The 12,699-nt window shown below is 47.3% G+C and overlaps 5 protein-coding genes across 5 annotated transcripts; 1 reads left to right on the top strand and 4 right to left on the bottom strand.

The window, feature by feature from the left end:
* Nucleotides 1–166: 166 nt before the first annotated feature.
* On the bottom strand, nt 167–2,546 carry UA08_01695 (hypothetical protein; the record flags this gene model as incomplete). Its single annotated transcript, XM_020261387.1, has 2 exons — nt 167–2,317; nt 2,451–2,546. 2 exons carry the CDS (start codon nt 2,544–2,546, stop codon nt 167–169), a joined length of 2,247 nt encoding a protein of 748 aa, XP_020123494.1.
* A 954-nt stretch (nt 2,547–3,500) lies between these two features.
* UA08_01694 (hypothetical protein) lies at nt 3,501–4,508 on the bottom strand (the record flags this gene model as incomplete). Its single annotated transcript, XM_020261386.1, has 1 exon — nt 3,501–4,508. The coding sequence occupies one exon, from the start codon at nt 4,506–4,508 to the stop codon at nt 3,501–3,503; it is 1,008 nt and encodes a 335-aa protein (XP_020123495.1).
* An 882-nt stretch (nt 4,509–5,390) lies between these two features.
* UA08_01693 (hypothetical protein) lies at nt 5,391–6,989 on the bottom strand (the record flags this gene model as incomplete). The annotated part of the gene is made up of 1 exon (XM_020261385.1): nt 5,391–6,989. One exon carries the CDS (start codon nt 6,987–6,989, stop codon nt 5,391–5,393), a length of 1,599 nt encoding a protein of 532 aa, XP_020123496.1.
* A 2,252-nt stretch (nt 6,990–9,241) lies between these two features.
* Nucleotides 9,242–9,847, top strand: UA08_01692 (hypothetical protein; the record flags this gene model as incomplete). The annotated part of the gene is made up of 2 exons (XM_020261384.1): nt 9,242–9,352; nt 9,416–9,847. 2 exons carry the CDS (start codon nt 9,242–9,244, stop codon nt 9,845–9,847), a joined length of 543 nt encoding a protein of 180 aa, XP_020123689.1.
* A 565-nt stretch (nt 9,848–10,412) lies between these two features.
* On the bottom strand, nt 10,413–11,939 carry UA08_01691 (hypothetical protein; the record flags this gene model as incomplete). The annotated part of the gene is made up of 2 exons (XM_020261383.1): nt 10,413–11,588; nt 11,649–11,939. The coding sequence occupies 2 exons, from the start codon at nt 11,937–11,939 to the stop codon at nt 10,413–10,415; spliced, it is 1,467 nt and encodes a 488-aa protein (XP_020123498.1).
* Nucleotides 11,940–12,699: the final 760 nt, after the last annotated feature.

Below are 12,699 nucleotides of genomic sequence, written 5' to 3'. Positions count from 1 at the left end.
GAAAATGCTTATGGATATCCATCGTTGAGGATTTGGCTTGCTAATATGGTAGTCATGTATAACTTTGTAGGGCTTGGAAATGTAATAAATACCAAAGAATTTATATAGAGACATCCGAATACCTTTTTGGGAACGCATCACCCCGCACAGTTTGATAAGACCTCTATTATCGCTTCCCTGCTAAGAAACCCTTAATAACATTGCCCGTTAATATCGCAACGTTGTTATCATAAGCATCCCAAGCCAACGAGCAATACCAATTGATACTGCCAACGCTAAAGACTGCACCACCACCGCTGCCAACGTAATAGACCACATCACTACGAATTAGGTCTGTTTGGGTTCCAAGTGTATTCACTGCGGGATAACCTAGGTCCTCAACAGCAATGCCAAAGTCATCGCTGTGACCTATACTCGTAGCAAGTATTACCGCAGTTAGGGGGCTCCCATTCCCAACATCATACCGATCTATCTCGTCGCCCGAGGCGCCGCCTCCAAAGCCGTGCTCTCCGATAAGGTCACCATCTACGCCCGTGAACATCCAGGATAATCTGGGGTCCCTGGATGCCTCGGTACGCCGGTAAGGTACGCCTGGGCCTGTCCCCTGAGCGCAAAAGCCGACCCCGAATAGCGTATTGCAACTCATGCCGCGAGACCTCCACAAGGCACCTCGCTGTCCGTCGAGGCTGTTGATGTGCTCTCCACCCGAAAGACTATAAGGACGTACTCCACTGTCGCCTCTTCGCACCTCTAATCGATGCGGGCAATCAGCATTGAGAGCGCTGACCCAGTAAAAGCCATTTCCACCCATATACATGAGGTTTCCTCCTCCTCTAGCAAAGGCGTTGTAGGCGTTAAAAGATGCTAGAGTAGGATATTCGGGATGGCAGCCCGTTATAACAGTATTGAAGCCTTGGAGGGCGCCAGCTCCACGGGCGTGCAAGTCGTGATCAGTCAGAATTTCATATGGGATACCCTCGCGCTCCAGGAATCCAAGCATCATAAGATCAGCAGAGAATTCGCGTGGGCGGGAGAACGCCCACATTATATAGCCTGGGCGAACATTCAAGATGGGTCGCTTCGATGACGAGAAACAAACCCCTGAGCCATCGCTGTGGCGGTCATAACAAGATAGGCCAAGGTCACTACGGCGACACATCTTGTAAAACTCCGCGCTCTTCAGGACCTTGGTAATATCAAAGCCCGGCCCAAGGTCAGCTGTATTTGGGCGAGTGGTGTCATACAAACGCTCATTGGCATATGCGAGATACGTGAAGGTCGAAAAAACGAGGCAGACCTTATTCGAGTTGTCTGATGTCCATCGGTTTGGGCGCACAAAGAATGTGATTGAATCCGTATCTCGGCCATTTAATGCCTCCACCTCCACTGCATAAGCACCAGAGCGGGCATTAGACGGAATCGTGATATTGAAGTCTGTCTGCCATTCCGCATCATCCAAGTCATCGTCGTGAAAATGTATCGCACCATAGCCAAATTTCGCCCGTGTCCAGTCACACTCCGACCCGTCCCAGTCATGACCTGTAACAGCACGAGTTGGCGCGTTGACCAGAATACCATTGTGACCACGCCCAGAGACGTCAATGATTCGATCACTAGATATTTCTAGTGAGAAGTCATATTTAGCGAGGATCAATGGCTGTTGAGCAGAGGTCTTTAACGTGAGACGGTCAATTCGGCCGTTAAAGAAGTCCGTTACAGGCGGCCTCTGATCGCTTCGACTGTTACCGACAGCGCTACTCTGGCTTGCTGCGATGAGAAGAGGCCCTGGCCGGAACAACACCGCTTTCGCATCCAACTGCCCTTCGAATGCTGTGGGAGGGGGTATGGGTTCAACTTTGAAAGGGATAGGTGTTAAATTCACCTGAATCGATCGACCGCTGAATACAAGCTTGATTTTCGACCAGGTCTTTTGGTGTAGTTTAAGCCCGGTAGCAATGGTTGCGACACCGTGCCCAGTTCCCACGCTGATATCAAGCAAGCCTTGATTGTTTAGGGCAATGGAGAACCCGGTGTGTGTAGCTGGATTCAGGGTCGACACCAGAGTTTGTGCGTGCGAGCAGTCCAGCAACCACGGCTGCACATAAAATGAAATTTGAAGACCCTCTGCTGCGTTTGGTGGACTCCAGTTAGGAACATACCCAAATGATCCTGGCTGAGATGTTTGAAATCTGCCTTGTCGCTGACCCCGAGGAATCTCCTCGACCTCCACCTCGGCCTTCTTTGGGGAGTGCTCAAGGTCGATACCCTGGATCAAGCGAACGGTGCGATATTTGTATTCCGGTTCCGTGCATGATATCTGTGTTTGTGTATCAGCTTGAATATACCCGATTTTGTTGTTGTGTATTCTAAGCAGACTACCGATTACTTGCTCTTCATATTGTGCTTTTTTGGGGCAATTCGGGCCAGCAACCCAGAGGAATAAGTCATACCTTGATTGCAACAGAGTCTCCAGGGGCCACTATCCATGGCTCAGCGTACCCAATGATCTCTGGTGGATATCCACCATTTTCGATGTTGATGGCCATTGGCAGAACACCCTACACCAAGTGTTTGTCACTCGTACATTAGAGAAGCAAAACAATTATTTACGCAACGCGGATAGGGACGAAGCTATGTATTATCTGATGCACGTTGCTCGGCGTGAGGGGCCTGAATCTGTGGGCCATTCAATCTCCATCTTTCGATAGGCGATGCTGATAGGCACTGTCGAATTGCCTGGAACTAACCGGAAATGGAGTTTTCTTCTGGTTTCCTAATAAGGAAATGCCACATGTGGTAAGGGCTGATAAGACCCGTGATCCACCGCTATCAACAACAACGACAACTCTAAACTGGAACAGAGAAGATGAAAAAGGCACGCCCTTATCTGGATTTAGAATTCATGCCCTTCAAGTGTACCCCACTGATAAGTAGAATTGGCTTGGCGCTGGGCGACAATACGTCCTTTTGATATCGCTAGATATTGGAATTCAAATACGTACATATATACCTAGCTAGTATTTACGCTCATATATACATTGCTTCTGCCTCTAGCTATCGCGTAGAAACACCAAGGGCGATGGATAGTCCACGATACGTGACACCAGTGCCAATAACCCCAGTAACGGCGACAATGGTGAGAAGAAGTTGCCATAGATTTTCAGCAAGCTTAGTGATTACTAGAGCTGGAATCCCTTTCGGGCAGCATTGCTACACTTATTTGAAGGGATATCCGAGCTGCAGGTAGTTATTTGTTTTGTCCCTTTTTGCTTGAGAGTTGCTCTATATTGCTAGAATCTAGCCATACATATCTGGGTACTTTGCACAGGCGGTTGAGACACATGAGTAGCTATCTACTAAAATCATGATACACACTAAATATAACCACCGGTCGTGTCTAGAAGCCACATAGATGAACACGGTTCGCATATGAATGTGAAGTATTATTTAATTTCGTGTAGACTATATACGGGCAAAAGAATAACACCTGCGAAAGCAAACTAAAGCTTGGCACCGTTCATACTTTTTGCTGTTCCAGTTGCGTAGTCAATCTCGAATGTGTATGCTGAATCATAGTGCATGGCCCAGTAGCCATCCCATATCTTCTTTGTGATCGGTCCAACCTTACCGTCTGCTACTGGCTTGCCGTCGAGCTCGGTGATGGGCATGATGCCACCTGCAGTAGTACACATGAAGATCTCGTCGCAGTTGTACGCCATCTCAGTTGGAACAAATTCGGCCTTCACTGGGATTCCGCAGGCGTTTGCGACGTCGATGACACTTTTGCGAGTGACGCCAATCAAAACACCACGCTCGGGCGTGTAGAGGACGCCGTCCTTGATCAGAACAATATTGAACCCCGAGCCCTCGGTAAGATTCGCGTCGCCATCCGTCAGAAAAGGATATACTGCATCACGGTCGGCAGCCTCGAAGAGGGCTCGCGTGAGATCGCCCCACTGGAGGTTCTTGACTGTTGGGTCGAATGACCCTGGAGAAATTCGTTTCACTGTCCGCGCGACGATGGCCTTGCCTCCGCTGGGCTGCATATCAGGCTCCATAACCCAGACGAACGGCTGAATAAACATGTACAGGTTGTTCTTAAAGACCTCACCGGGGGTGTGGCCACGGACACCCTTCAAACCGCGTGTGACGATCAGCTCGACAAAGGCATCGCGAATGCCACTCTTAGCCACCATCTCGACTAGGATTCTTACAACCTCGTCGCGAGGTAGGGGAAGCTGAAGTCTCATCTTCTTGCAGCTGTCTTCAAGTCGAGTCAGGTGATCGTCGAGACGGAAGAAGCGGCCGTCCCAGACAGACGGTACGTCGTAGGTAAGATCGCTGTGCATGAAGCCCTGGTCAAGCAGCGGGATGCGAGCCTCATCGACCGGTACGTATTTCCCTTCAATCCAGGCTATTCCTCTGGCAAAAGGGTTCTTGTCGAACGTGGCCTCTAGAACAGCCTGTCGGGCGTGGTATCCCGCGAAAATATGTTCCATCGAAGCCATGTTAGGCGTTCGTTCCAAGTTTCTTCTGATAGGCCGTGAATACAGGGGTGGTTAGAGTACACCGTTGACTTTTCGCCTTTTCCCTAGAGACATGCGATGTATAATAAAGACAATACATAACTCTGACGAAGCATAAAAGTCAAAGACAAGCTATCTATGATCGGGTACCAGCGCGGTAACCTAAATGCGCTTTCCACTGTCTTGCCTAATCTGGTAATTACTAATTTGGCATGCACCTGCCAAGACCGACCTATTACCTCGCATCTAGCTTCTTAATGCTACGTATTATTGTATCTTTCTCGCCTATTTGGCGGGGTCATAGATAGCTGGCTGGAAGCGGGAAGCCGGCCAGGGCTGGAATGCTTCCTACTATCATACCAGTTAGTGATAAAATTGATCGAATCCATGAATGTATGTGATTATTAATACTAGAATAATAATGTTTCGCAGATTTTGGGCGGGAGAATTTAGTTTTCTTTGTATTTGGTACGGAGATAGCGAGACGCGTAAAGTGTTCATTGAAGGCGACGACAAACCAGAAGGCTAGAACTCTTGGTGGAGGATATTCAAAAATTACTGCCTTGAAAAATATTGGTCACGCCAATTGATATTTGCTGCTCTATATGCTGACTCGTCCTCGTAGTCCACGCCGTGACGCATCATATCTTTTGAAATCGTAAATTCAAATACTTGCTACGTGAGTCAGTGGCTAATACGTTAATCGAGTTGAAACTCCGAGATATATGTATGCATAGTTATACATATTTACATAACTAATGGGATTGGGATTTGATTAAACTGTAGGCTGCACTTCGAACCAGAATACATTTATATTATAGCGTAACAAGGTAGGTTTCAATATATTCTGCTGCTACGAATATTTCATTTCCCCTCCGCAATAGCTTCCTTCGTTAGTACAGCTATACCATCGACAACATCTGCGCGATTGAAGTCTATTAAATCAGTCTCGGAAAATTTTCGAGCGGAGATGCCACGCTCAAAAAGTATGTCAAGCTCCTCAAATGTCCTTCCTTTGGTTTCTGGTAGATAGAATATTGCCCATAAAACGACAAGCGTGCCAAGTCCTGCAAATAGAAACCCGGTATATGCCCCCCAATTGGCTTCCGTGGGACTCATTGCGTAGGGAAGTCCAGCGGTAATGGAAATAGAGAATATGTGAGGGGTGAAGCAGGCCACACCCAATGTCTTACCGCGAATCATTGTGTTCGGAACTTCTGCAATCAGGACATAAACGATAGGACCCAGACCAATGTTGTAGACAAAATAAAAGAGAAGCAGGATGATTGATTTGGCATACATTGCCCCGTTATTAGAGCTGGGTGCGATTCCCAAAAATCCCATCACATACATCAGAACCGTAGTGAAGCTGCAAGTCCAAACATACCCAGCTCTCCGGCCCCAGATTGTCATTAATGGCCACGAAAGAAATCCACCAACAACACCAAGCGCAAAGAGGCCGCATGACATATCAAAAGCTTGGTTTGTGTTGAGGCCTGCAAGTTCAAAAGAGTAGGTGCAGTAAGAGGCAGCGAGGTTGACTCCGCATAAGAATTGACCGCTGTAGGCCATTGCGCAGATAAGAGTTCGCCGAAAATTGGTGCCTCTGAAGCAGTCCAAATATGTAACACTGGCTGATAACTCTGCCTCCAGAGCTATAGTCTCCTTCATGTGAGCCAGAGTATTTTCGACATCATCTCCGTACCCGGTACGCCCGAGTGACCTTTTTGCTTCAGCATGTCTCCCTTTTTTCACCAAGAACCATGGTGTTTCAGGGGCTAGAAGCGTCCCGACAATGAAAATTAGGGGGAATGCGTATTCAGTGATAAAGGGAACCTTATAAGCCCATTTATCTGATCGATTTTCCGTTCCTCGTAAAATGCCAATTCCAATGAGTGATCCAAGGACCTGAGCGAGATTGTTACAAGACAGCCCCATGCCACGAAGACACACCGGAAGAATCTCTGAGATGTACGCGGGTCCAAGAACAGGGAAGCTGCCTGTGAGGAGGCCAGTCAAAAGGTCACCAACGAAGATGACAGCCGCACTTTCACCGAGAACTTCCAATAAAAGAGTTGCCAGTGAAAGAACAGTAGCGCCCAGGAGTGTCTTGCGGGGCCCAAAGCGATCGACGCACCATCCACCCCAGATTGCCGACAGCATATACCCAATAACCGGCGCATAGGTAAATGCAGATGTCCATGAGGCAGCAAGCACATAGCTACCTGACCCAGCAGGGTATTCATAGCCAAACTTCCTGCGAAATTCAGGTATACCAACTAACGTTCCAACAATTGTTGGGTCATATCCGATAATCAAGTTAGGCAAACAAAAGAACGCTGCCCAGATGACTGCTGCTCTGTGCTTAGAGGCCGCTTCTCGAACTGTAAGTTTGTGTTCTCGTCGGGCGGCTCTCTTCGAACCCTCGATCAAATCGTAGTCTATGATTCCGGGAACAGCCATTTCTGTTGAACTCATATATTACTTGAATATTGGGATCTTGCAGTATAGCTCTTTCGAAGACAACTTCAACCATTACTAAACCTGCGTTGGGTTGACACGCTGGACTAATATAATGTCGACCTTATTTTTTAACTATATACAGTGTGAAATAATAACAGACTATTTACTGAGATAGTCTGAAGTAGACCCCAGACGTCTGCGATATTGTCTTGATACAGTGGACCGACCTGGTCCCTTACAAGGCCACAATACGTGCTTGGATTCTGACGATTTATATGATAGATAGGATGTTTTTGTTACTATTGGGTGATCCCAGAACCAAGTCTCTATCTTTCACTGTTATAGCGCTCGGGCTTTCATATCTACATCTATCACAGAGATAATACTTTAAAGATATGCCAATATACGTAGTTTCGAGGTTTTTTCCTGTTTAGGTAACTTTTCAGTCGCACGGGCCACTTGCCGAAACAGGTAGGTATGAGTTTTTTCCTCTTCGGGTTATTTTCCAGCCTTTCAGCTTATTGGCCAAAAACAAGGAATAGGCAAAGAAAGTGTTTGCATTTGAGCATATAGTAGTTGAGAGCTCTGTTCTCTAATTCTTATTTATTAGCTAGTAGCTTTTGCCCAAAATTTTCATTGCGACAATTGCAGAGCAGTATCAAGTGTTTGAATCAAAACAACACAGTTGTAACATCCTTGCAACCTCAGCAGGATGGATGCAGCTTTCTGCAAGTGTAGCAAAGTCGCTTGAAGTGACCAAGGTTGAGACCAAAGTTGAATACGAAATTTTCGGTAGAAGCGGGCTTCGCGTAGCAGTTCCATTGTGGGCACTCCCATTGTTGAAATCCGCTTACAATCGTGGTGTCAACACTGTAACTAGTTTTATAAAAATCTTTTTGTTATCTAGTTGATTTTGCTTCTGATGCATTTGGACCTGGAATTGAACAGTGGGACACCGCCAACGTCTATTCAAATGGTGACTCTGAACGGGTAATCGCTCTAGTGATCAAGAAACACAGTCTACCCCGGCATAAGCTTCTGACCATGACAAATACTGGACGAAAAATACAAGGCTTTTACAGAAGGCGGATAGATGTAGTGGTTCGTGTTACTGATACTTTCCGCTTCTATACCGTGAAGAAGATGAATGAATTATGCAATGCAAGTTGACGTTGCCATAGATGCCGGTACGCTTCCATGTTCGACACTATTGTCTTCATCCCCTAGACTACAAAATCGGAATACTAGGGGGACCTCTCGCACAAATTCATCTTGTGTGTCGTCTGGAAGTTGGTGGGACGACTGCACGCTCAGCCGCTGGGGAGATCTGCCACTCGCCCCGAGGCCATCAAAATCAACAATTGAGTTGAAGAAATGGCCAAACAAAAGGGTTGGACTATGAGCTAAATGATGTAGCGCTCTCTGCCCTTGACAAAAAGTTGAATGTAGCGGAAGAGAAATATTTAGAAGAAGCATACAGGCCTCTTAAAGTAGAAGCCCACTTTTGATAGAATTATAGACACAAATCCAAGTATCTTCAATGATTGAAACGCCGAGACTGAATAGATGAACTTTCAAGATATTAGACACGGGACGGAATCGATCATAACCATATTGCCATACCATTATTGCGATCAATGGTACCTTCACAAGAATCCCCTTAACAGCTATAACAGTGACTGCTCATAAGACATAGTGCAGATTTCGAAGGCCCAAAGCAGGAGCGAGCTTGAGAAAGAGCCATCCAGTTGTTCACCCACTAATGAACTTCCCGTATGGGAAATATTCCATATGTAGTTTGGAAGAGATCTGCAGAGAACACCAAACGACATCATACAGCATCTCTATCATTGATTCAGCTCCTGGCATTTACCTAGGTAGTATTTTCGGTCTCTGTCGTCATCTAACTTCGAGGCGCTATAGGTGGCGCTTCTCTAGAACATGCTAGACGCTGATACTAGTAACTACATACTAACTATATCCACAGTGATGCATTGAATGGATTATCTTTGCTTTTGCTCGATGGAGGCAGGGCACGTGACCCCGCGGTGATGTCATCCATCGTCAGATCGATCGCGGGCCCTGAGGGGATGATGTCATGGCGAGAGAGCATCGCGAGATATAAATCAGGGGCTTCACCATGCCCCTTTGCCACGAACTAGACTCTTCATTCCTACCAATTCCACAATACTACTGCTCATTGCTTGATACCAATCAATCATCCACACAACAATCTACCAAACACATCCATCATGTCGTCTAACGGTGCTTCTGGCTCTTCCACCTTCCAGTCCTACGTGGACTCTGCTGTCGGTGCAGCTCAAAGCGCAGTGGCCTCTGTGACTGGCAACTCTGCCGATCAGGTAAAACTCTATTTCCATCAGGAGTCAAATGGTTGACTGTGGATGACTCTAACAACCCCACAGAAACAAGCCGACAACACCAAGGCTCAAGCTCAAAACGAGTACCAAGGCTCTCACACCACCGCCAAACTAGGTCCTTTGACCGCTGACCCAAACAGCGGAGCTGCCGTCACCGACAACGAAGATCGTACCTCCGGATCCTGGAATCAGACCGTTGGCGCCGCCAAGGAGTCCATCGGAAACTTTGTTGGCAACGAAAACCTTCGCCAGAGCGGTATTCAGCAGAACGCCGACGGCAAGTCTCAGCAGGCCAAGGGTCAGCTCTCTGATCTCGGTCAAGGCGTGACCGACCGCGCCAAGGGTGCTATGGGTAACATTGGTGCTGCTGTTACTGGTGATCGTGAGGCTCAATCCAAGTGGCAGGATGTTCATGATGAGGGAAAGACACGTCAGCGCGGTGTTGAGGCTGATCTTCAGAAGACTGAGCAGCGCTAAAAAGCGGTGGTAGCATCAGGTGTTCAAGTGTATGATAGCTTCGTGTTTTCTTTTTCTTTTTCTGTTTTTCCAATCGTGGCATTCAGGTGCCTTGTCATAGCGTTTATCAGATTATGAGATATCCCAAATGAATTCTTTGCATGAAGAGAATGATTAGTGACCTGAATTAAACCTTGAATTTGCATATATTAGCCGCATTTGCTAGGCATTGCCTAGGCACTCCAATTGGAACAGGTTTGTCTGGATAGGTTGTAAATGCATCTAGGGAAAAGTCGAAAAGAGTAATCCGATGCATTGAAAAAGCAATATGCAATGATGCTTTGAAAAAAATCAGAGAATGCCTGCCCATGCATGTGAAACCCTAATGCAAATAAAGGATAGAAGAAAATCTTGGTGAGTTTCCTGCAAACTCAAATGGATCAAAGAGAGAGAAACTTTTGCAGGCTGACTGATCATCATGGAAGAAAAAAACCCCAACTCAATATGAACCCCGCCAACGCCGAGTTTTATTGGAATACACAACGCTCAAAGAGAGACGGATCCCTACACGCAAATGACAACGACCCTACCAATGGCATATGCCCCCTTCACTTTCGTCCATTGCCCATGTACCCGCCATGCCGACAATCTCAATCTGACCATCAGCATGCTCTCTAACTTTGTCTAGAGTAGCAAAACCTCTATTTGCAGGACCATTGCTTAAGAGTCGCCGCGCCCAGGCATCGATTGCCGGCTCGCCAGTCTCGTCACGGGCTTGTTTGAGAAACGGGATCAAAGCCGTTCCACCGGTGCCCCGTAGTTTCTTGCTGCCTGCCTTGTCGCCATGTCTAACATTTGCCAAGTTCATAACAGGTCGCGAAATCGGTGGATTGGTAGAGACTGAATTGCGTCTTTGCTCGCGTGACTTGACAATAATATAGCGGGACACGACTTGGATGTGCTTGTCGCGCAAGTCTCGCAGCATCGCCAGGGACGCATCATAAGCCAAACAGAGAGCTTTGTCCGAGCGCCGCGCATCCACGAACTCGCGAATATTAGCGACACTCCCCACATGTTCCAGAAATCGACGATGTTCGCGAGGCATATACTGTCTCATTTCTTGAATAAAGTTGTGTCTTGGCTTGGCAGAGAGACCCTCCGATTCACTCTGCGAACGATCGTCGTCGGGGCCTACTCCGGTTGGACGATGCTCGATGCCCAAGACAATATCAAAGAATTGAAGAAGCGAGCTCTGAGCATTACTACCGCCACCGTATTGTCTAAATTCTGTCGGACCTGTCCCGATATCAAACATCACGCCATTCGGCAGTCCAGCGTCACCCATATTCTTGCTTCCTGCCAGAAACGGGCGCACCTTGTGGTAGAATACGTGAGGGTCACAATGCTCGAATAGGCGTTGCATGATAACAGTAATCTCGGTTATACATTGCGCCAATCCTTGCAAGCAAGATGTAACAGTACTGCTGTCCCCACGTCGTGCTGCAGCGATTGCTTCTAGCATGGATGGGAGCATCGGGGCTCCCTTCGCCTCGATTGCCACGGAAACAAGATAGAACCATTGCTCGTCGGTCGATCCAGTAAGAGTGTTGATAACAGCCAGGTTATTGAGATCCTCAGCTGGTTCATCTGCGAATATTGGCTTATAGTTCCATAAACACACTGCAGCGTAGGTGGCGACTGGCGGAAGATCCAAGTGCTCACAGACCTCTAGAAGAGGCACACTAATCGAGGGTGGGATAACCTATAAGAGATACTATTAGACAATTCTCTCCGTCTGCCTGTTATGGTCGTTTTCACAAACCTCTTCTGGAATATCACCGCCCCAGATATATGCGTGAAGCATGAAAGTAAGTACGACATACGCTCGACGCCATTCTGCATCGCTGTGCAAGTAAACAGTGGAAAGAACCGGCAGGCGATCAACAGTAGAGCGAATCCTCCTGCTGAGAATGAGAGCGTGTAACTTTTCGATGACGATCTCCCATTTTGAATAGTATGGATCTAATAGAGAGGTCAAGGGCAGCTCTGGGGGGAGGAAGCCACGGTGGGGATCAATGTCATAATCTGCCAGGACCGGAATTGGCGGAAGCATGGCAACCAATACTCAACGCAACAAAACAGCAGAAGCGAGTCAAGAAGTGGCACGGAGAGAGAGATAAAACGAAGCCAAGGCTTGCAAGTCCAACTCCAACTAGAAATGAAAAAGGATGGCGACGAAGGCAAACAGGGCGCGGGAGATCACGTGCGAGCACCTGCCGCTCCGGGGTCGGAGGCAAATACGATTCAAATGCGAATGCGAGAAAAAAAAGAAAAGAGACCAGGAGGAGGAGGGTGATGATGAACAGTGAGAGTGCTCTAGTAGTCTCAGGCAAAGGTGACTATATTGTTTTTTTTTTCTGGATTGTCCCACAGGTCAGCGGGGTAGGAGACTGGAGTGAAGGAAAAAAAAAGCCTGGAGAGATCCAGGCCCGTATAAATTGTTTCTGCTGCCTTCAGGCCGGAACGATGTGGATGGCCATTATTAATCGAGTTACTGAAATATATTTTTAAATTAAAATGACTTGAGTATGAGAGGAGGACCTTAGCAGAACCGGCCAAAAGGACCGTCTCGGTGAAAGTCTGGTCCATGAAAACTCTACGCCGGCTGATTTAGGAACAGGGAAGCTGTATAAATACAGAATAGGCAATAGGCGAATGAGCCCCTCCATCGCCCTGGAGATCTAACCAGGCCCTTGGGGCAAATGTCTACTAAGGTAAGGTTGTAGGTAAGCATGGCACATGCTGCAAATGAGCATTTTTTTTGATTGCGGGTAAGAAAGTGGCGAAATTCTCCGGGACTGCCTGCACCAATC

This window comes from Talaromyces atroroseus (assembly GCF_001907595.1).
Source record: "Talaromyces atroroseus strain IBT 11181 chromosome Unknown scaffold_1, whole genome shotgun sequence".
In the NCBI taxonomy this organism is placed as follows: domain Eukaryota; kingdom Fungi; phylum Ascomycota; class Eurotiomycetes; order Eurotiales; family Trichocomaceae; genus Talaromyces; species Talaromyces atroroseus.
This window is presented reverse-complemented; position numbering and strand designations above follow the sequence as displayed.